Source organism: Rhinolophus sinicus, linkage group LG06, assembly GCF_036562045.2.
Source record: "Rhinolophus sinicus isolate RSC01 linkage group LG06, ASM3656204v1, whole genome shotgun sequence".
Taxonomy (NCBI): domain Eukaryota; kingdom Metazoa; phylum Chordata; class Mammalia; order Chiroptera; family Rhinolophidae; genus Rhinolophus; species Rhinolophus sinicus.
In genome coordinates, this window is record NC_133756.1 from 141,284,585 (window position 1) to 141,309,127 (window position 24,543).

The 24,543-nt window shown below is 42.4% G+C and overlaps 1 protein-coding gene across 6 annotated transcripts in view; it reads right to left on the minus strand.

Annotated features, from left to right (window-relative positions):
- Positions 1 to 8,089: 8,089 nt before the first annotated feature.
- The window catches only part of MPPED2 (metallophosphoesterase domain containing 2), a 161,993-nt gene continuing 145,539 nt past the window's right edge, over positions 8,090 to 24,543 (minus strand). For all 6 annotated transcript variants that reach the window (XM_019738618.2, XM_019738616.2, XM_074336162.1 and 3 more), the window contains exons 5-7: positions 15,367 to 15,482; positions 12,113 to 12,226; positions 8,090 to 9,468 (exon numbers count right to left, since the gene is read on the minus strand). In XM_019738618.2, the coding sequence (XP_019594177.1) occupies positions 9,350 to 9,468; positions 12,113 to 12,226; positions 15,367 to 15,482 (349 nt within the window). In that variant the 3' untranslated portion in view covers positions 8,090 to 9,349. The remainder of the gene's footprint in view (positions 9,469 to 12,112; positions 12,227 to 15,366; positions 15,483 to 24,543) is intronic.

The window sequence follows — 24,543 nt, forward strand, 5'->3', positions numbered from 1 at the left end:
TAAAGTAGTCATGTTCCTGGTCCATGGGAGATATATTCCATTCTTGATTATTTGGGTGTCCTTTGAACATCACTTTGCAAATGTCAGTGTTAATATTAGCCAGAGAAGTTCTAAATCCTTGAAGAACAGAGCGTGCACTCATCGTCCTGTTTTAAGATGTACGTATCATCTAAACACTGAAAGTTTAAAAGGTCTAAAACTTTAATTTCTGAGATTTAACATTAGGGACACCTCTCTGGCTTTCACACATGCACTCCTAAATAAATGGTTCAAAGGTCAATTACTTTGTATTCATTTGTTTTTCCAATGAATGGTATTCATCATCAAACATTCTTCAATGAATTTACTGATACCTTTTCCTGTTTATACACACATCATGGCCAAAAAAGTAACAGTTATGAAATATAAGCCATGGTCTGCAAAAATCACTACAGAAGACTGAGACTATATTTTACAGGATAGCAGTGGAGCAAAACAGAGTAGCACCACTGGTTTTCACACAGGCCCCTTGGAGGAAAACAGGCTCATTTGCTCTGATGCTGGTTAGACCACTGTAGTTAAGGCTTTGGTTGGAGCCTCTCTTCGGCCCAACTCTGGGGTGACCTTGTGCTAAGTAGAATGCCTGACATAGAGTGGCCATATGATAAATATTAGTTTCCTGGTGCTTGGATGTAGAGGTACAGATTTGCATCCCTGCCCTCAATGTAACATTCCCCAGGTGTATGTTACTGGCCACTAAAAGCACCTGAAAAGATGATCTATTGGGTGTGCCATTCCACTTCCAAATCTCATTCCTAAGATGAGGACTAAAACAGAATCTTTTTGACTTCAGGTAAGTAGTAGAAACATTTCCTCACAAACCAGAAGAACTGTACATAGATTCAACTGAAGAATGACAACTACAATTTTATAAAACTTTCAGATGAAAAGGAACTCCATAGAATAAAATAAAAAAAAGGCCAATATACATCTCCCTCCAGAATGCCTCTAGGTCAGCAATAATTATTTGGGGGGTTATGAAAGAAGAATCCCTGTATTGAATTGCTTTTAACATTGGTCCAAAGTGGTCGTGATGAAGGGGTTCTTTAAATAATCTTTGAAAATGCTGAGCTTTAAAAACAGTAGGTGATGTCCTCAGCATCCCAGACAAGCTATTTGCTGCAAATACTACCAACAACCACAACACTACTGACATGGATATAAATATTCATATTAACAAATGAGATATTGCTGAATCCACAAGTATAGCTGGAATAGCCTGCATATTGTCACTTCACTGGAGATGCACAATTCTTTTCTTGGGAAATATCTTCTTTGAGAATAATGTTCTCACAAAACAGTATCCCATGTGCCACTGTGCTGATTATGTTGGGAAAACCTATCACATATAGATTGTGATGAGGGGTCCAGCTCTCCTGGTCCCCTATAAAATCCAGCAGATCTCATATTAACAAAACAACCAGGCTGCTCATTTGCCCCCTTTGTTCAAAGGTGTCCTAACATCTGAGAAGGCAAATCCATCAATTCATAGTTTAGAGAAAGTAAGTGATCAAAAGACACATTTATTGACCTGGAGAATCTAAAAGTGCAGTCAGTTTTTGACCTGGACCTCTTGCTTTCTCTCTTCTGTATTCCCATTCCCCTACTCTCACCTTAACTTTTTATTGAGTAAATTTCTCTGCATAATCACCGAACTCAAATATTATATATTTTATGGCTATTCCTGGATGCGTGAGGTCTACCCATAGACTGCACCCTGCTCTGGGAAGATAATCTATTAAATGCAAATGCAAAAGAAATACAGTGCCCATCCACTATAGTTTCAGAACCTTCTCAGAACGGATGGATTCCATTCATGACTTGTGAAACCTACATATTGCCCCTGTGGTCTTACGACTAGCTGCAGACTTATTTTGATTATTCAGCCTTTTAGAAAACAATGTAAGGAAAGTTCTTACCCTTCTATACACCTTATTTCAATGCCATGAGTATCCATATAGCCATTCAAGAAAACGGGTTAATTTATTATGTGTTGGACATAGTATTGTTGAAGTAGACACACATATACATTCATTCATTATCTCTCTCTCACCAGAGATATTTTAATGCAGAAACAAAGTGTGACAAGTATGATTATTTTTCTTATTTCTATAAATCTGATTTAAGCAAATTTCCTCAGGTGAAAACCTCCAAGTTATATTTCTTAACTTTTAAAGATGAGAACTAAGAAAGTAAACAAGGTATTTCAAATCTTGCAAAAATGTATTAATGCTACAGATAGGAATACTGTGTTTAATTTTCTAGGATCTCTGTACAATTTGTGTTTCAAACCCTTTATCATTATTATCACCATCATCAAATAAGACAAATCTTTGTGGAGTGGCCCCTGCTCGTGTTTGAAGCAGTACCAGCTCTCATTTAGGGAATTCCAAAGTCTGCTTTCTCTCAAGCAACCTTGAGAAGATAAGAATTATCTTGATGCGCTTATTTATCTTCCATTTCTGATCTCCTGATCTATGCAAAACTCTGAGGAGGAAGGGGCCACATGTCTCCAGCATGTCAGATGCAGTTCAAGGCAGTGGGAAGAGTTGAAAGAAAGGAGGGAAGTGCACTATACATGTAATGCCCGTTCTCTTCCTGGTGGGTGTGAGTTTCAGAGAGCTCATGGGAGAATCGTTGCTTGATCACACACAGCATCAAAGGCCAAATCCCTGGTCTCTACACCTCATTATCCAGCCCTAATGGTCACACTCCCAGGAATACAAGCTCTTGCCTCTGAGAGTTCCAGACCACAAGGGATAACTGGACCAGTTCTCCACAAAACACCAGTCAGGAGTGCAGCTCAGGCCAAAGTCACCCTTCAATACAAGTTCAGAGCAGCATAAAGAAACGTGTGCTCAGGGCAGTATTTCTCTAGAGAGCTATTTCCGATTCCACATAAGAGTAACTGGTGGCCTTGGATAAATCATTCCTCTCATTTATGTGCTGAATGGGAGAAAACAAGTCAACAACTGATGCATGCAAAAGCATTTGGAGGTGATGGATGGAGACATTATGGTGCATTTCGTCAATGGCATGCCATTAGAGAAAACCATTTCATAGAGTAAATTAAGAAAACAAACCAGCTACGTGACACACTTGAAATTGCCACTGGCCAGACCAGTTTTTCTCCTGCAGGAATAACGCTGCATGGATTGACATTATCATTATCACTCAGACTCCCTTTCCTAGGGTAGCTGCCTGTGCTTGCCTGAGACGTATACCCCCTGCTTGCACTTCCCAATAATGATGGCCTCTCACATACCTGCAGAAACCTGTGTATCACAGACCCCAACTTTCTTTTTATTACTGTCTTGAACCATTATTTAAGTCTCTTACTGTTATTTAACTTCGTGTGTCAATATCTTTACCAAGTTATATGAACCTTTCTTGGCAAAATCTGGGTCTTACAAATGAAGCTTACTAGTACAGCCCCAGGTTTATAGGGTTCAGTATATGTCTGTTGATTTCACCTGTGATTAATTTCTCCTGTCTTTCTCACAGACACTGATGAATTCATTAAGAAAGCATTTCTTTGGACCTACTGCTGGGAATGCAGCGACAGAGGCCTGGTCATTGACCTCGGGGAGCTCACCTGCAGACAAGCAACAATCAGAACATGGTCAGGTGGAAGTATCAGGGGCGCAGGTTAAGGTGTTACAAAGGGGAGTGCTCTGGGTATGGGTAGGGGGATTCTGGGAGGGCTTCTAGGAAACACGAGTTCCTTTAAGATTAAGTCATTGTTAACTCAGCATTATAGCTGGTGTGTGTGAGGGCATGTCAGTTAGCCCAAGCATGGAATACTCCGGTTCCAAGTCATTGGCTATTCCAGGAGCTTCTGCTGAAAAGCTCAACCTATTCCCAAGGTCATCCACTAAGGTCAGGGCAGAAATGGGCTATGAAATCACGGGCCCTTTCCCTTGGTAAGCAGGCTCTGAGAGCATCTGGATGCACCTCATGGTAGCTGTGGCTTCATAAAAATCAAAGCTGATTGATGGGAGCAGGCTCTCTGCCTTCATATGTTTAGTCTGCCCGTGCTTTTAGTACCCCTGTGGCTGTGCTTCCTAATGGAAATGCATTTCTCACTCTCACCATTACCCAGATATAGATGCTCTCGGATATAAAAGGCCATTTACCTCGAGATCTTTGTCTTGTAAGGCATCCCTAATTCAGGAAGGAAACGAGAAGGAGTTGAGAAGGACCCACCACAAATGTTTTGTCAGGTAGTTCGAAGAGAGAGACAGGAATTTAAAGAGCTCAATTTATATTTGGCTTGGGTTTGCAGCTCCATTACCCTGACTCAGTCTAGTTCAAGGAATTCACTTTCTCTTATGAAGGGCTCTAATCGAGAAAAAGAAACTACATGTTTCTTTTTGTTGTTGTTGTTGTTGTTTTTCTTTAAGAAAGTATGATTCACAGCATAATAACATCTTCTATTTGTTATAATCACTCACTGGGCCCAGGACCCTAATGATATTATCATATCAACTCGGACAAATCCATTGCGAGGTAGGAATTATCCCCATTATAGAGGTGTGGAGTCTGAGAAGTAACGCAGCACACCCAAAGCTACCCAGATGCTAAATGGCATAGCCGGGATTTGAAAACAAGCACGTCTGGTTCCAAAGCTGGGGGCTCTGACGCCCAATGTCTTCCAGACTGGATATAAACATGTATATCAAAATGCAATGCAAAGATGAACTGGTTGAAAGGAAAGAAAGCCAACTCTCATGGGAACACTCAGAGGTCAGATTCTGAGGTTTCTTTCAAATAATTTGGTTTAATAATAAGTCACAGATATGGCTGGTTCTCTGCTACAAAAATCACATTATGTCTGACCAAACTGATCTCCCCATCCAATTATTCCTGAATGTCAAGCTGAAAAAGCAGTTTGTGCTCAAAATTGAGTCTCAATGCCAATGTGGGGCTATTTCTTGGATTTGCTGTGTGACCATGGTGGTGCCACTGACCCTCTCTGAACTTCTCAGGAGCTGGAGAGACTGACTTTATATGGGCACCAGGAAAGAGGAAGGCTTCTCAGAGAGGTTTTTGAATTAGTGTGATTTTCTCTTCCAAGGGAAGGCAGGATCGGAGCAGAAAGGTAGAGGTGATATCTTGAAAAGGAAGGGAAAGTAGCTCTTACCTTCTGCAAGAGCCATGCTAGGGAGCGGGGCACACATGCAGTAAGCCTGCTACTTCGTTAGGAAGTAGGAGAAAAACACGTTTTGCATTAAGAAGCTGACATACAGAAACGGGCCTGAAGCCTTCTGTGAAACCACCCATTAAGACTGAGAGAAGTACAGACAGTCCAGTCCTGGAACCCTCCACACACACATGCCTCCTGCTCCATGCTCAGCAGTGTTTCCAAATGTCTCATCTCACAGCCAAATTCTCAAAACAAAGCAGACCTTAATTCACTTCAGTTTAGTAGTTAACAAAAAGTACCTTACGACTTTTCGAAAAGAGACTAGGGCATGGAAAGATACTGAGAAACCAAACTAATACATACATGTTCACTCTGCCAAAGCAGCATTTCCTTGCTGGATGAGGGTTGGGGGAGCAGAGAGCATTATTCTGGTCACAGCAAGTGTTTTATCTGCAGTTGACAAATCCCAAATCCTCCAAGCTTCTGTTTCTCCCTACTTAAGACCTGGGTCACAGTATTTATTTACTTAAGTGATGGAGATGAAGGCGGGCTTAACGCTGGCCACCTGTCAGAATAACAGTGACCTGCCTCTTAAGGGGATTTCAGCGACAGCCCCCTTCCCCCAACACCAACAACTTTATAAGACAAAAGGGGATTGGGAGAAAACGTAGAGAAAAAAATCACTGATGGAGCTTGGAGGAGACGGTGGGAAGGAAGGTAAAGACTCCAAGGAGAGAGAGATGCTGAGATCCAAAGGTGCCATTTAAAGCCAACATGAAAAAGGACAGACCCCTTCCTATTCGGAGATTAGAAGGGATTTGGCAACACATGATACCCAAACTGAAAAGTCAGACTTTCTTATCTGCCTCTTGCAAATACCCTTGGGATTCTTCATATTCTTATGAAGAGAGGTTTGTTACCGTTTCTAAGGAATGCACACAATGCCATCTTGCTCTCGAGGGTGAAGAGTCAACAGACAGGTCCTGCCTGGAGAATCTCAAGGCAGCACAGGGCACCTTATTTAACAAACACACGTACACCACTTACTGGATGCCAAGCAGTGATCTCCACGTATCAACTCATATAACAACTTACAAGAACATTATCATCGCCCCCATTTGACAGAGACGGTAAGTACCCAGCCAAAGGCAGAGGTGCTAGTGCACGGTGGAGCCAGGACGAGCAGGCATGACGGCTCTAGGCTCTCTCTGTGTTCTCCTCCACTGTGCTGTGCTACTGCAAGCACAGAGGAGGTGGTGTGACGCGATGCTGTTATAAAGCCACTCGGCTGTTCCAACATGAGGGACAGATCATGTCCCCAGGTCCACATCAGTTTTGTATCAGCTCTTATTTCTGCTCCAGACGCAGGGTGATGAAAAGGGCATGAGTTACAGAGTCAGACAGACCTGGTTTTGAAACTTCCATTTTCCTAGGGAAAGTTATTCAACTTTTGGAGCCTTAGTTTTCCACCCATGACATGGGGCTTATGTAACCTCTCCCAGGGTTTTGTGGGGATTAGAAACAACACAGGAGACCTGCTCAGCAGAGTGCCTGCTGATGGGAAGATAGAAAGTAAGAGCTATTTCGAATGATTGCTGTGATAAGACCCAGTGGAGATGGCGTCAGGCCTCTGGGCGGTCCTTCTAGCCCCTCTGGAGGCAGTTCATGCACATGAAGTGGTGGACCTGGACCAGCTGCAGGAAGCTCTGTCCATGAGCCAGTTTACCCTGGACGTCCTGCAGACTGAGTTGCTTCCTGCCCCTACACGATGAAAAGCAATGTTTAGTAAGCGCTAAGCTTAATTAGTTGGCATCCAGACGTGGTTTCAAGGGCTGTGCACACACACTTGTTACCATGGTCAGCCACCTGTCTCTGGAAAGCCTGCTTTTCCAGAAGTCTGAGCCTAGCTCCTTGTGCAGTCACGGAATGAAATTTCCATTCAGTCCACCTCTCACTCCAGCTCCCTAGGGATGGACCTGAAGTCAACACCGTCTTCTGCTGCTGTAGCAGGTCAAAGGAGGGTTGTTAACGTCTCACAGTACATCTTAGCTGCTATGGTTAGGGACCACCTCTGCTGGGGAAGCTAGAGCATCTGCTCTGCAAATTGAAAGTGTCTCCCACCGGCTCTGGGTGATGTCTGAGACAGGTAATAATTATTAACAATTGCAATGGCCCAAGATCATTACATATGAGTCAGAGCTGGAATTCTGGCCTAGAACATTCTTTCTATTCTGCTGGTGCTAACGTCACACCAAAGACTCTACAATGGGAAGGAAGGAAGATGTGTGTGAATATAGCCCAATGGGCGCCGGAATGCAGACTTTTGGGATACATTGCAAGTTCAAGATCATGCTGCTTTTCTTCAATGGCTCTTCCAGAGAAAATACAAAAGACTTAATACAGTTTTCCCCATCCCACTGCCTGCCGCCTCCCAGCTGCCACAGGATTTTAGTGGCGCAATCATTTTAAAAAAAACAATAACAGTGATGGGGAGATGGTAACTGCTCCTGGGGACAAATGAGACTGTGTAGTGTTTGCTCTGTTACCCACTGGTTCGCCTTCTCACTGCCACTCACATGTCCACAACAGAGCCTCCAGCCTCCACTGCCTGGTCTCTCTGTTTCTCTAGAAATGACAATGGCCAAAGATGAAATCTTCACCCTCTGAAATCTATGGCAAGATAGATGACAGCGGGATGGAAGGAAAGAGTACACTGAGTGCCTTATCAATCTACCTGCCAGCCCGTGAATGGTGGGTAATAAAAAATTATTGAAAATTAGAGAAAAATGTCACTTATTCTAATTCTTCTGAAAAGGAGTACTGATGTTGCATATGAATAAACTACCCCCTTCCCCAGGGCTAAATCACCATCCTTCCAACAGCCAACCCTCCAAACAGCACGGGTTTAAAAATCTTGCAATTTTATTTGCATATAAAGGCCGCTAGATATAGAATATCACAATAAATTTAAAGAAACAACTGCTTTCCTAAATTTCATTAACAAGATAACATAAAATAGAATAAAGCTCAACAGCATTTACAATGGGAAAACAGAAATGACTATTAGCGACAATATTTTGTGCTAGCGGAGATTGCATCGACACACAGTGCAAAATGGGGGGAGGGACAGGAAGTAAGAAGACAATTCAGGGTATTTAAATATAAAGGACACCTAAGTCTTATTTTAGTTAGCTTCCATTGCATCCATTTAAGTCTATACACGCCTGTAACTGTACCTAGATTTAACTCAAGCTCTTTAAGACCTTGAGTTCTGAGAAAATGTGTCAGCTCCTTTGGACGTCTGATGTCCTGCTGTACAGCATCCCTTTGCAGCTGTACAGTCCTTGGCAATATTAAACTCCTAACTTAGTCATAATACACAAAAAAATATTTATATATATAAACCCATATTGAAAAGGAGTCTGCACACTCATTTTTTTTAACTGCATGAAATACCTGCTCTTGACAGATTCCATTTCCATATTTTTAAAGCTAAAATAATTTAAAAGAAACAAACAAACAATGAGACCTTGTAGAACCACAATATAGATCTCACTAGCTAAGCCATCCTTTAAATGAGGGCCATTTTCTTCCCTTGACACAACTTTCTTTATAGTGAGAGTGTGAAGGGAAGTCTTTTTCCACGCCTACTTTTGTTGAAAAGATTACTATAAATCCGGGCCACATCTGCAAAAAAGAAGCATTACCAAGAGAACAACAAAACATCAAAAACTAAAATAGTTCAAACAAAACTCTTAAAACAGTTGTGCAAATCTGGGTGGTTTTTAAAACACTGCCTACCTGTTTCTTTTTTTCCTTTTCTTCCAGCTTAAAGCACATTAAAATAAGACTTTTATCACCTTTTATAAAGAAAGCTTGGCTGTCCTTTGGCGAACACTAACAATTTACAATGGCGTGGCCTTTGAGAAAACAGAAGTCATTTTACAAATTCACAATGCTCCTCTGATTTCAAATGGATGCCCCATTAAAAAAAAATAATAATAATAATAAAGAAGAAGCACAACCTCGAGCATCATTTGTGTTCCATCAATTTACAAAAAGACACAGGATTTGGAAATAAACAAGTAAGAGAATGTAAGTTTATAATTAGAAAAATGGCAGTTTATAGACCTTCCCTCACATTCCAATGGGGCATTTAGAGCTTCAGGAACCCTGTGGGTTTGGAAGGTCAAATATAATTGGAGGGTTGGTCGGTTGAAAGCTGACTGTACACGTTGAGGCATTGATGTACGTTGTGTAACCGTCGGTCATAATGCCGTAACCTGTGGGGAGAAAGTGTCACGCTTACTGTAATATATACAAATAGTGACTCAGTGCAGGGCCATCCAGCAAGGAAAACAAACAAACAAAGAAAGTCTCTGTCAGTGGGTAGTGAGATGAAATTCAATGGCGCCTCCCCAGATATAACAGCTTTCAGAAGCTGCCTCCCAATTTTATTTCTTTAAAGGGAGAATCCTCTGCTTCCAAGAAAATCGATTATTTTTCCTTATTTAAATACTAGATTTGTCAGAGAAAGGCTGTAATGTTTTTTCTAGTGAGGATATTAAAAAAAAATTCCTTCTTTTTAAAATATGATTTCATTTCGAAGCCCTCTGTTAACTGTTGAGTTCTGGGGGACTGAATGAGTAACATAAACTCCTCAGGGACACATACATCAAAACCACCAATAAACTTCAGGATAGGTGAGGAAGGAAAGAGTATTGCATTGGGCATCTGGAAAAATGGATGCTCGGCTTCCTTATGTATGAAATAATCTCGAAACTGCCTCAATGAAAATTAGCAGTAAGTGATCTCATCTTACTTGAACTGCGTGGCTTTGATGCTGAATTCCATTTCATTCAAAAAAGTCAGGTAATCAAACGTCCAAGTGATTTGGAGAAACATCACCATAGGACACTGCTTCCTACGCTTACCTGGACACTGGATCAAGCAAAAACACTTCCCATATGCAGTATAAATCTCTTGGGACCTATTGGAAGAAAGCTAAGAAAGTTTCTCTGGGTCTTTGGTATGTATGATCTTTTTATAATTTTTAATATGTTGAAATTTTCAGCATGTTTGCAAATTTGCACATTTCCCTGGATACTTTATATTTCCCTTGTAATCTCTGCAATTAAGTTTGTAATTCTATGTTGGTATCAGGCTCTAACAGCATAGAAAATATGCCCGTGAAAAAATAAGATTACCAGGACTTATAGAAATAACTGACGAGATTTTTCTTTTTTCCCTTCCATTTGCTAAAATTTCTCCAAGTAAGCCTGTGGAGAGCTTAATGAGGGTCAATGGAAAAATCTCTTAAGGAAAGAAAAGAGGCATTTAAAATGTGCACTGTTTAGTTCTGGGGTCATAAAGTCTTGTTATCTCTCTCCATCAGGAGGTTAGTATTTGCCCTCTCTCTGCCCTCTTCAGCTGTCTTAAGCGAATAAAATTGAGACAAGTTTATTTGAATATGATCTCCTCCCTTTTAAGCAAGTTTATTATTGTGGGACTTCAGTGGAATTTCCCCAATTGTCTGGCTTGTTTAAACCTAATTAATGATTTAAAAAAAAAAGATGAAATATAAACTGGTAGACATGACACAGGAATTCAAACCTGAATACTGTCCCTAGAAATGCTATTTAGACATGAGTTCCCATTCCTCCCTTCCCAAATCCTGTATCATACCTTAGAGAAGTGCTTTCCTTTTCAGGGAATACAGCTTAAAGTCAGGGCAGGATGACATCCAGTCTGGGGGAGCTACACCCCTGCTTTCCATCCATCCACTCAGCTGATGCCTGCACTTGGAGCAAGCTTTCTCTGGCCTCAGTGGAATGATTTTCAATATGCTCTTTGTTACCCGCCTAACCAGGAAGCCACTGGATTTGTGGGCTTTGAAAAGCAAACCCTGTTTTGTTTTTTTTTTGCTTCGTCGTCAGGTACATAGGCCTAAACACCTCAACTGCAGATTCATAAATAACTTCAGAAAACAGCTGTAAGCGGGAGCTGGAGAGAATATATTGGCTGCCTACATAGACGTCCCTACCGCACGCAAAAATCTAACTGGGAGAGTCCGGCAGGGCCAGAAAATCTAAGGCCTGCTGAAAGAAGGCTCTGAGTCTGTCCAAAGGCCCAGCTCTCCCTGGTTTGCAAATGGGAGGAACGTAGAGCCCTCAAGGTTCCTGGGAGACTTTCAGGTTCTGTGAACTTGGCTCCAGCTTACTTTGAAAGGCAGAAAACATCAACTGAACCATTCAGGGGAGATTTAATTATTCTGTTTAACCTCAGCCAGTGCTAATAGTGCTAATGATTTCTGAGAAGTCTGAAATGGTTTCCTGAATTAGTAAAAAAAAAAAATGTCTACCTGCAAACGTGCAAGTTCCTGCCATTTCTGTATATATATATATATAATCTTTCATTTCATGTCCAAAGTTATTTTTTTGAAGAATGTCTTGTCTTCCTGTATGTTTATGTACATGTCATATGAAATACAATATTTACAGGTAGAAAGAGGTCATAGAAGTTATTTAGTCTAATAGCCAAGCCATTTTCTTCTGATTCTCTAAGAGAAAATTTGTGTTTTAATACTTCAGGGCTGTTCTATAGCAGTGGTTATCAAACATTCCTCATCAGAGCGCTAAGATTCCAGACGCCGCCTGGAGGGGAGTGCTGGGTTTTCTGTAAGGTACGCCTGGTTCCTACTCCCACCCCACTCTGCTTAAAAGAGAACAGCTCCATATAAAATAATTTAGTATTAGCTTTATATACAGGTGTTTCTCCTAACATTTTATCTGTTAAAAGTGTTCTCTGGTAAAAATGAGTTTGAAAACCACAGCTCTTGTTATTCCCAGTGTAGCTAGGGTCCCCAATATGGAATGAGGTCATAGATAATGACACAGCATGTCCTGAGCTCCTTTTTTCTGGTCTTACCTTCATGAATGCCACCAAACACATGGAGCTTGGGCCGGACTCGCCTCTGGACTGTGTTTAAAAGCTCCACGCAGCCCACTCTTTGAAGCTCCTTTGGAACCCAGTCTCGAAAACCTAAGGGTAAAATGCAATCAATACTCTTAATTTTCTTTCTGCAGGTAAGGTTTCATTTAGACTTTCAGGAAGCCATAACTCACAGAAGGTTTATTACATTATCTGTAATCCTAGCCTCTCCATTAAAGCTCACAATGGCTTTTAAGGAACTTTTCACTCGTCACTTTGTCTTCTTTAGGTTCTTGGAAAAAAAAAATTTTTTTTTTTTTTGGTTTCCATTTTTTTTCTTCCTGTTAATTAACATTTTTTTTTTCTATAAGGGATTTGATTTATTCAGCCACTGGTTTCAAATCTTCTTCATGGACCCAATGACATTTATTCCTGGCAGTCCCATAATATCTCTTTCTGTCTCAATTCAGTTACTTTCCTTTTTTATTATATCTTTCTTATAGCAGTTTACTTCTCAGATAATTCAGAGAAGAAGGTGTAGGAGGGGCTGCCTGCAAACTGGCCACAAGATGCCTTGCTCTCTTTAGCTACATCAACTCTTAACCCAAGGAGGTTCCCACTGACCGAAGCTTGGAAACGCCAAGTTTGTCCTCCAGTCTCTCCTCTAGCCATAGGTAACAATGGTGACCTTGTGGTGGCATGCAGCAAGCTGGGGCTAATTGACTATCGTTATGTAAAAGCCACTTAGTTCTACGCTTAATGCAGAAAATCCATAAAAACTGACATCAATTATGGCAAAAGTCAGCTATCTGGATGATTATGGTCTGAAATGAAATCCATACACCTCAGCAAGATGAGGTGTGAAGAAGGCAGGTGGGATGAAAGGCTAAATCATAATCTGTGGCAACCCATTCCATAGCTCCATTAGGTGAGTTCTACTATCTAGAAATGATCAGGTAGAAAGGGACAGACAAGTTTATTCCACTTTGGCGAAACTGCAGAAACAGAGATTTAGCATCTCTGTAAAGACATGTTACCTGGGGTGTGGAGAGTGGCCAGAGAGTCTGGGAAGAACATCGGATGAAAGTAGGGGCCCTATAAAAATCCAACCAGGGTTTTTAAAACTTTGTTAACTAGAGAAGAAAGTCCTTCATTCACAGTGATTGGCATATTCCCTCGTGGACATGCTTTTCTTGAAGGGGTAACATATTTCATATACAATCACCTGAGAAAGCATTTTGCTCAAACCGTAATAGTAACGTCCCATGGTGAGATGGCTTTCCCTTCCCAGCAGGAAAAAAATTCAAGGCCAATCCCCACTTCTCCCCCGACGTCCCAATCCAGCATTTTCACAAGAATCCTGATAACTCGACTGATTTAAGATTCAATTTCACCTTATGAAAACTTTGCCTGACCTTTGACTTTGGAACCCCTTGGTGCAGATCTTACTCTGCTCTCTGCACAGCCCATCTCTGGACTATTCCATCTTTACTACAAAGAGACGGATGGTAGCCTCCCTAGTAAGAATTCCTGGGGTGTCTGAATTCTTTGGAGGCTAGAATCAGACTTACTATTACTGCCACTTGCTTCTGTGCCAAAATTAATGACTTGATAAATCTGTGAATCAACTGATCTGTCCAAAGTTATATTCCAAATAGTACTTCAGGCATGTAAATGTTTCTATCTGAGGATGTCCAAATCCTTTACAGTAAACAGATTAAGGGGAATCATATACCTTCAACCAACCAGGTTGCTCAGGGAAACCATCAAGTGGGCTGGGATGTTACCTCTGGATGATCTCACTGGGTAATTCTGCTCATGCCCTAGTCCTCCCTTTCGCTGTTTTTTTGTGAAACACACAGCACTTCCCTTGTGAGAGCAGGAAAGCAGCAGTATCTACACAGATTAAATTCACATTAGGGTATGCAGCTTAGATTTTTTTATTTTTCAAGCTGACAGGAGGAGTGTCATGGATAACAGAAACTCATAGACACAGACAATAGTTTAGTGGTTGCCAGAGGGTAAGGGGGGTGGGGGGTGGGGGGTGGGAGATGAGGGTAAGGGGGATCGAATATATGGTGATGGAAGGAGAACTGACTCTGGGTGCTGAACACACAATGGGATTTATAGATGATGTAATACAGAATTGTGCACCTGAAATCTATGTAATTTTACTAACAATTGTCACCCCAATAAATTTAATAAAATAAAATTAAAAAAAAAAAAATCCCAAACCAGAGGGGGAAAAAAAGTGAAAATCATTTATTTTTGTATTAAGTGTTTCCACCCCCCCGCCTCCCAAATCAAGACAATCACGGTACAATTTAAAATTTTGTTAAGAGGGTAGAGTTCATGGTACGTGTTTTTTTGTTTGTTTGCTTTTTTTCACAACTTAGAGAGACAGAGAGAGAGAAACTCTCCTAAAAGTTAAACATCTGAATTTTCTAAATACACTTTAGTCAAGGGAGAGTCCTGGCATAATAGATATTGAGTAGATGGGGGATCAAGGTGGTAGTCATGTTTGGAAAATGTTTTATGGCAAAGCCAAACCACTAAGAAGCTCATGCATAATTACAAGATAATTATGTAAGTCATAATCATCTTTAGACCCATAACCTGGGTAACTAAAGGTAGCTTTGCAGCACACTGGTAATCTTACCCTGGTTGCAGGCTCAATGTATTCTATAGGATAAGTACCTTTAAGTAACATTCAACCTAAGTCCTTATTTAACACCTTAGCTCAAAAAAAAAAAAAAAAATCCTTTTCTTGTATAATCAGCACAAATGTTAAACTTTAAAGCTCTCCCAGGTTCCTCTGTTATATAAAAGAGGAAAGTTTGCTCCTTTGAACAAAAGTTTCCATAATTTCACTGCCGTGCAAACGCCCTATGATTGGGAGGTCCCTGTCTCCCTGCCAGTCCCTACCCCATCCCCCAACCCCTTCCTCCAAAGTGAGCACAGTTTTTAAAATAAATTATAAGCTCAAAGGACTGTGGTGCTCCATACTCATTTGATTTTCCCTGACTTGACTAAATAAAAAAATTTAATTTCAAGAACACCTGTAAGCCCAGCAGAACTGCTGAGTTTAATTATCATACTGGGTTTCTTTAAAGACATTGACACTTTTCTTTTTGTTATTCTTTTTTTTTTTTTTTTTTAAGAAAAATGATTATGTTCCTGAAGCATTTATTCATTGTGCTTGGGAAAAAAGGCATCTTGCATGACAAAAGGACAACCTTTACTTTACTTACCTAGAGGAGGTCCGTGTGTCATGAGAATGTCGATGCCCTCAGGGATGAGGTTCCACTTGTCCAGCAGAGACTGACCTCTGGGTAGGTTAAAGCCCCAGCCATTAAACCACGGGGTCCTTTGGGGGAGATAAGGCACACGGTATCAGGCCAGCAGCGCCTCGTTTCTGCTCTGCAATATTTCTCTCTGGCACATTCCCCCACAGTTTGCATGGCTCTCTTTGCTCTTTTTGATGACTGGTCCTGGCAGCAGGATGCTTTTTTGTTGACTGCTTCAAAACCAACCCACTTGAAAGCACATGTGGAGCCTGTGAATTGTTCAGCTAGAAAGGGGCACAAGAGCCTTTGCAGTGGAGACTTTCCCAGCAGACTTCTATCAAACTCTTAACAATGCTTCGTCTTCCCCCAAACCTCAGTGTTTCCTAAGATGCCCAGCCCGGATCCAAAGCATTTCCACCCTTCCTGGAGGGCCTCAGAGCTGAGAAATTCCATCGGTACTTCTTCTTCCTCCCCATCACTGTGGAGCTACTTCACCAGAAAGATTCTTACTAAAGGCCTTGGAGAAAAGGACAAGTGTCCTGAAGGCAGAAATCTCTGTACAGGGAGAATACCCTGGATGGAGAATGCGCAAAGAAACACGGGGGCTCTGAAAGGTTAGAAGGCAGGAGTCAACAAAAAGCCAATGTGGAATTTTCCTCCTGTCACCGAAGGGAAGCTATCTGGGGACATCCCAGGTAACTCTGGAATCCACTCTCCTGACAGTGAATATAAGCATTCCACTCTCTCAGGAACTTCTGCTCCAGGAATGAGGTTCTGAGATCAATGCTATGGGGACTTTGTCCATCCAATGTGCATTTCTAATTGGAGTTGAAAATGTCTCTACTATTTATAATAACGGGGGCACGATCAATTTTTCTCTACAGGCTGAAGCATATTAGAACAAAGAAGTTCCCAATGACGTCCTATTCCCAAACATCTAGTTATAACCATCAGTTTTTGAAACTGATTCTTTTGTTCTGTAGGAAAATTCCAATTTGCTAAGGCGTACATGTAAAAGACACGTTGCTCCCTTTTCCAGTTTAGCCTAACTTTCCCCTTCAACGTAAGCTGCCCCTTCCGTGGCTACTGAAAGAGGTAAGCATGTGTACAAGGTCACCTGGTTAGTCACAGCTAATCAAACAGGGTGCATTCTTGTACAAAGCCAAGCATGGGCCAGACTAATCAGATTATCTGAAGACTGAACTCAGAAACGCTGACCCAGCATTCATGTGGTGGTGGACACATATAGGTAAGGTCAGAGCTGAAAGGATGGCAACGAAAGCCATGTGAAAATCCACATTACAGATGAGAGCCTCAGTTCTCACTGAAGTTTGAGAGAAGAGAAAGTTCCAGATATAAGACTGTGTAGCCCCAACTAGAAAAAGAGAAACCAAGTATCTGACTTGGTTCCTAACCATTTATGATAACAATGGTAATATATTAACAATAATTATTATTAAAGCTATTATTTATTGACTATTTACTCTATGTCAAAGTACTATTCTAAGCACTCTCCTTGTACTAACACATTTAAACCTCACAACAAGCTCATGAAGTAGGTGCTGTTATTAACCCCATTTTACAGATGAGTAAACTGAGGCACAGAGAGGTCAAATAAACACAACTAATGAATTGGATATAAACTCAAGCAGTCTGGTTCCAAAACTCATACTTTTTAACCACCAAGCAATTCTTATATACTACTTGAATTAACTTATAACTTGCTTGCCCTGGGTGAGTCCCTTCTGTACTCTTTCAGGTTTGAGTATCTTGTTGCTTGAAACCAAATGAGTTCTGAACTGGAATGATATAGCAATTGCATGGTTCTGAAACTGAGCAAGAAGATGGTGGAATGGACATCAGTGGTTTTTGCCTGCTCAGCTCTTCCCCTTTCTTTTGGTAATGGCATCTGAATTTCCTCTGGGGAATCTTTCCCTCTCCAACTCCATACATGGGCTCTGGTAAGCCTAACTCTTCCCTGCTCTAGAATGAAGGATGTATTGCCTCTCCCTGGACAGTGATTGGTCTAGGGAGGTACATATGACCCAAATTAGGCCAATGAGAGTCACGCTCGGGATTTTGCTGGTGCTATAGAAAAAGAAGTCATGGTTTCCTCTCTGGGAACCTGACTCTTAAGAACTATGTTAGCTTGGAATTGCCTGGGAGCTATCTTAGCCACGATGCAGATAGCCTGGGCTTGAAAATCAAACCAGCACAAAGAAAGCCAAGCTAAAAAACCAGAGTGCCCTGATGACCCTGTTGGACGTAGGGATTCAGTGGGGCCCAAAGCCAATCACATTTTCCTTCCATACATAAGCCAGAAAAATCCTTTTCTTTTTATTAGCTTGAATTCAATCCTGCTTCTTGCAGCTGAAAGAATCCTAATATATACAATTATTACATTTAGTGTAGAAATTACCTCCGTACCTATGGTAGGTAATAATCTCCTCCCACCACAGATATTTATGTCCTGATTCTTGGAACCTGTAAATATATTAGCTTACATGGCAAAGGGGAATTAAGGTTGCCATGGAGTTCGGGAGCTAATCAGCTGACCTTAAACTTGGGAGATTATCGTGGATTACGTAGGTGGACCCAATGTAACCGCAAGTGTCCCTGAAAGTGGAGGAGGGAAACAGGAGATTGGAATGATGCAACATAAGAACTCAACCTGCTGTTGCTGGCTTTGAAGGTGAAGGAAGAAGAATGCAAGCCAAAGAATGTGGGCTGCCCCTAGAAGCTGGGAAAGATAAGGAAAGAAAAGGAATTCTCCCACAGAGCCACCAGAAAGGAATGATGCCCTGCTGACAGCTGGACTTTAGCCTAGTGACACCCCTGTCAGACTTCTGACCGACAGATTAGAAGGTAATAAATATGTGTTGTTGTTAAGCCACTAAGTCTGTGGTGATTTGTTACAGTAGCAATAGAAAACTAATACAGTTCCTAAAATGGTTGAGCTGGCTATAAAAGGCAGGGGCTGTGAGTGGTACTGGTCTCACTTGGTACACAACGTATGTTTAATCAACACAGCTGTCCCACAGCCATAGTGCCTCGGTCAGCTAGATGCAACACTTTTGGTTTCCTCATCTCAGTCTGCCACGGGGGCACCAGGCAGTCATGGGGATAATGCCAAGTAGGTCCTTTCAGAGCTCAATTAGCCAATCTCACTCTCTCTTATCTCCTAGGCCTCCCTGCCTTCAGAATCTTAAACATTTTCATGAGAGTTTATCACAGCGCTTTCCCAGTTTGAGATGTCCATCCTTCCCCTTCATTTTACAATGATCCTTTCCCAAGGTTTGTCTTAAAAATAAAAAAAGGAAAAAAAAAAAAAAACAATAAAAAACAAATGCAGAACCCAATGAAAACTCAGTGAGCATTTTGGCAGGAGAGAGAGAAAAATAAGCAAAAACATCTGTTTTCCTAGATTTTGAAAACAAGCTTCTGGGCCCATGGTTCCTGACTGAATGGCAAATAAAGTAGTGTTTGAAAGAGTCCCAAGCACACCCAAGTAGTTGGTACAATGAAGGGCTCTGATTTCACTGCGCCAGAGTCTGTCTGAGGACTCTGAATCCCCAGGACATCTCTCAGGCTCCTTGAGTCAAAGAAATAAGACTTGATTTTCTTTTTTTTTTTTTTTTTTTTCGTCTTTCCAGTTTTCCCTCGAAGAATTTTCTCTTAGAAACCCACAGCCCTGTGCCTCCAGGAAATGCTCAGTTTTATATGTGCTCTGTAAAAGATTAAGACAGGCCCGTGCTCTACAGATGCCCCAAATTTCATTTGGTTAATGTTAAGCTTGTGACAAAATCCAGAACTTTCCAAGTGAAGGGTAAACTTTAAAAATGCCTGGTTTTTATTGTGATTTAAACCTGTATGTGTATCAGAGCAACAGGTTCAGTTATAGGGAAAGGAACATTCATCAAATCCCTGATATGCCTGCCATAGTAGTTTTGCATAGACTATTAAGTTTCATTTCTCACGACAATTCTTGGGCTAGGTATTACCAGCTCTATATTTTGATTAAAAAATAATTTAAAAAAAAGTTGGCGGTTGAAGGTGAGTGGTATCAACTTACTTGCCGATGTTCCCAGGACTGGTAAGCCCAGATTTGAGCCCAGATCTTCTTGCCCCAAAGCTTATGCTTTTTCCTTGCACAATGCAGAACTAAAACCTTCTTGCCCAATGTTGGTTTGGGCTCTCACATACATAAAGTCAAGACAGGGCTGCTCCACGCAGTCCCTTAAGGTCTGCTTTGCACAACTCCAGAGGGCGCCGTGGCACTGTGTACCGAGGTGGCCCTTAGTCAAAATGGAGTGTGACTTCCACAATGTTGTTTTCTGCGATATTTTCTGTTCCTATGGATCCTCTCAGTAAGGCCTTTTCCACAAGATAGTGGCCAGGCAATGGGAAAAGCAGCCCAGGGGAGTGTTTCAGAATTATCCCAGCCTGGCATAATCAATGGGGTATACAGAAGTTAGGAGACCCATATCCTGATTCTCATTCTGGCATCAATTCATTAACTCAGGTGGACCTTAAATAAGAGAAAGACCCTCCCCTGGCAGTGGGCCAGTTTTCTCCTCTAAGAAATGATTGAGTGGATGGGTTCGGTTACTGGATTTCAGGACTGTTTTTAGATTGCAGAAATCTTATGCAGGGGCGCTCTTGCCAGGGGGCAGGGAAGAAGGGGCTTTGAACCTGCTCGCTCACTCAGCCCCCTTCTCCTTTCAGACCTACACATCTGAGCACAGCTGGCAAAACCTGGCACATGATGCTATTTCTAGGATCTAGAAATCCTAACATTCTAGAATTCTGTGCAGACTACCAATGGTCTGGCAAATGCTGTGAATTGCTTTCAGTGAATTCCTGAAATTGCCTACAACGGGCTAAATCCAGGGTGGGAGAAACAACTACACAGAGCAGAGACAGAATGTGTCAGCATTAATGAAGAATGCTTTATCCAGTTGGGTTTCAACCTGAAACACGAAACCCCAGCAGTGAGCCCATCAGGGGTTCACTGGAAACTATGTGCAGAGTCAACCTCCAGAGCCCCACAATGGGTTTTGTTCTGTAGCAATGGAGGGCGAAGGGGGACAGGAGGAGAGAGGAATCCAAGGGAACAATGTTTATTGCCTCAGCCAAGGACTTAATAATTAGCTGTGACTAACAAAGACCACATGGGAACCCACTTGTAAGAAAATGTCCCACAAAGCACCCTATTGCCAATCAGCCCATAACCCGTCCCCTCATAGAGAGGGGTTAGAAAACCCTGGAAGGAAGGGAAGCATTTCAGCTGTGTGAAGCCATTGGAGAGAAGACTCAGACACAAGCTGGGGATGTTTTCAAGGTGCCCTCCCCCTTGCTCTCAGAATTAGAGACACTTGGCCTCTCCAGGCTGAGAGTCCAGGAGCAGGCACTAAGGGAGTTAACATAGGCAGAACTCATTTCAAACAATGTCAATACAAAACAGGTTTGCTAGATGGAAGCAGGTTGAGATGAGATCGCAGCAAAGGTCATCCGTGTTTGCAGTACACAGTGCTGTGGTGCAGGCAGAAGGGAGCTGCCGGCCCATAAATCTGGAGCTCGGACAGCTGAATGGCTGTTTACTCCCCTACCAACTTCAGTGGGGGCTGGGCACGCCCCAGGAAAGCAGGATTTGAAGCGAGAAGTTGGTACTTATTCATCTCAGGTGGGCGGCTCAGGTTCACAGCCCTGGTGTTGGTCAGTGCTAACAAATTCTCCATGGACAGGCGGGTCCTGGGCAGCCTATATCACAAAGACTTGGGATTCTTATTATTACATTTTCCTAGGTGTCTCTGTAGTGATTAGGGCTTGGAAGCCCTGGGTGGGATCCACTGGAATTCCGCCCAGAAGCTGTGAAGGGTAAAATGCAAGGGTTCACATAGCATCCAGACGTAAGAGCTGGTGGGTTGGCCATGCCACTTACAGCTGTGAGAACCTGGAGGTTCTGTAAAAGTTAGCCATCCTTGTTTTGGAGGCAGTGGGTATGAACATGGATCATGGAGTCAAACAGACCCACGTTCAACTCCCAGGTCTGCTCCTTACTGGCTTCTCTGAGCCTCAGTCTTCTCATCTTTCAAATAGAAACACAGAGTATCTGTCTCTGGGGATAAAGTGAGATAATGGACGTACAACTAGTGGCAGAGTAGTGCCACAAAGCCTTAAATGTGCAGCTTGTAATTTATATACGATATGTAAACAGTATACATATACGTACGTACACGTGTATACACACACACACACACACACACACACACACACAGCTGCTCATGTTACTTTTTTCTGTCTAGAATTTCCCGAGCTGCAGCTCATCAAATCATAGACCTTCCAGCTCCAGACTTTTGAGAAGTCCCCAACGGACAGGCAAGCCTTACTAGATGGCTGGATTCCTCCTGCTGATCACTCATTAAAACGCATTTCCTCAGTTCCCTTTCGAGTGGAAGTTTTCAGCAAAGCACTCACTCGATGGCTTGCTGGCTCGCTCAGTCTTGCATAGACAATCCCGTGGAATGTGAGCGCACAGACAAAATGGTTAGTCAAGGCTGCTTAGCCGGCTAGTACAGGTGGTTAGATTTTGACAGGATCTTAAATTGGGGGAAGTTCAAAGAAGGTTACTTTGGGTCCTTGGAATATTTATAATAGGGGCTTAGAGAGGTTCAGTGGAGGAACTGACAAGCTACTTATTAACGACATCGCTGCGGCCTGGCACCTCCATTAAGCAAAACTCAGAATCTGGGAGCTAGTTTTCCCATATACTTTCTTTTCTAAATGGTGGCACTTCAGAATTGCAAACTTCTCCAGGCCTGGCACTCCCAGCTGCCATTGGCCCCTCCCTACCTGCACATCAGACCAGGTCCAAGAGAAGCTAATTTAACCACCGCTGGTTAAAATCATACCGCACTTCATAGCGCCTTTCACATGCCATGAAGCTGTCATGATAATTCTTGATCTCTAGCTCACCTGACAGCTCAGGCCTCCCTTGACTGCAAAGCTTCCCGTCAGTTAGAAATAGCGGTTTCCCTGGCACCAGATGTGTCATCCTGAATATCCAGATGAAAGGCAGACACCTGCCCTACTCCCCTCCTTGCCTCCTTTTCTCTTCCTAGCTCTGGAGTTTGTTTAAGAAGCCAGCCTTCTCTCCCCAAGTCCCTCCACTTGGCAGCCTGGAAGTTACTCCTCCACGCAATTAAAAAGATGTCTTGCATTAGCCCAGGGAGGAACTTCACACCTTGTGCTGCAAAGAGACACATGCACTCCAACTGACATCGCTAGGAGAGGGAGGGACAACTTACTTCAGGGCAAGATTTACACCCCTGTGCAGCTGCCTGGGAAGTCTGCCTACCCGAACCATGGGAGGCTCAGCTGCCACCAAAGGGCACTGCTGGCTTCTCTCGCACCAGCTGTCCAGTCCCATCTCGTCACTGTGACTTTGTAACTTGGTCTTTCATTATGAGGGCCTTGGGATGAAAAGAGAGACGGTTTTGATAAAGGGCAGGCCTGGGTGAATAATGTGCCGTCTCTATGCTGTGGATAGGATAGGAACAAATCACACCTGGGGTAGTCACCTGAGGCCCATCAGCTAGGAACAGGGGCTTCGTCAACCAAGGCATCTCACAGTGCAGTTACAAACATGCCAACGGTGTCCCCTTTTTGTAACTAATAAGGAACAAGTGTCAGAATTAAGCCTCTGTTACCCATTTTCCTTTCCCCTGCTGGAAAGGAGATGATGTCAGCAGTTTGCTTTAGGAACCAAGGGGAAAAAAATCACTATGACCTGTTTTTGAACTTGGTGTGCCCTGAATTATTAAAAATAACAGTGTCTGCCTGGCCCTTCCAAGCATACCTGCCTTTAATCTTATAAACAAGTTCATAGCAGGAAGGGGAAGATTTTCAATCCATTTCCTTCCCATAGGGACATGAGACAGACTATGCCTATTCATCATGCCAAGAGCCTAACAGGGCAGAGGAAAGACCATGGCAGGACTTCTGTCTGGTTGGGCAAGTGAAGCAGATCAGGGATGTGCCCTGGTGCTTCCAGAAATGGCTCTTGTTCTGTGGATGAGGAAATGAGAGCTACTCTGACCAGAGGATAGAACCTGCACTGAGCAGCTCCCAGTGGGACCTGCAATGATATCCAACCCCCGGCAGGGAGAACTCCTCAGAGAGGGACACCACAGCATTCATCATCCAGGTTTGACAGAAAAAGGGAGGCTCAATAGATGGAAAGAAGGAGACAAAGAAAAGCAGCATTCACCTTCCTTCCGCCCTCCCTTTTTTTGCAATCATTTCTTTTACTGTGGTAAAATATATATAACATAAAATTTAACATTCTAACCATTTTAAGTGTATAATTCAGTGGCATTAAGTACAATATTTGCACAGGGTTGTGCAAACATCACCACCATCCATCTCCAGGACTTTTTCATCATCCCAAATAGAAGCTCCGGATTCATTGAACAATAGCTCCCCACCACCCTCTCTCCCAAGCCCCTGGCAACCACCATCCTCCTTTCTGTCTCTGTCAATACGACTATGCTCGGTACTTCATATAAGTGGACTCATACAATATTTGTTCTTTTGTGTCTGGTTTATTTCACTTAGCATAATGTGTTCAAGGTTCATCCGTGTTGTAGCGTGTATCAGAAATTCATTCCTTTTTATGAATGAATAATATTCCATTGCATGGGTATACAGCATTCTTTTTTGTCATCGAAGGCTTCTAAGCTAAGGCACTAAGCTTGGCCCTATGGAGACCTGGACGGCAAGGCTGAGTCCCTTTTTTCCTGAAGTGCATAGTTACTGGGTTGAAAGTCAACGAGGATGGACTCAGTACTGTACTTCGGGGGGCATTTACTCATTCAACAGACACAACCTGGATGCCTCTTATGAGCCACTTTCTGGCAAGGCAGGTGCTGGGAATATAAAACTGAACTCAATTTCCAGGATAAACCCACACCTCACCATTTCATAGGTAAAGTTGCTCTGGACAAAAGTCTGAACTCCAGCCTTCATTTCTAAGTAACCCAATTTTAGGGGAACTGGGAAACATCAGAAGGAGATGAGAATTCACCCAGGAATTCCAAGTAAAGATGGTCCCCCAGGCCAAGAGGTGACAAATGACATGTT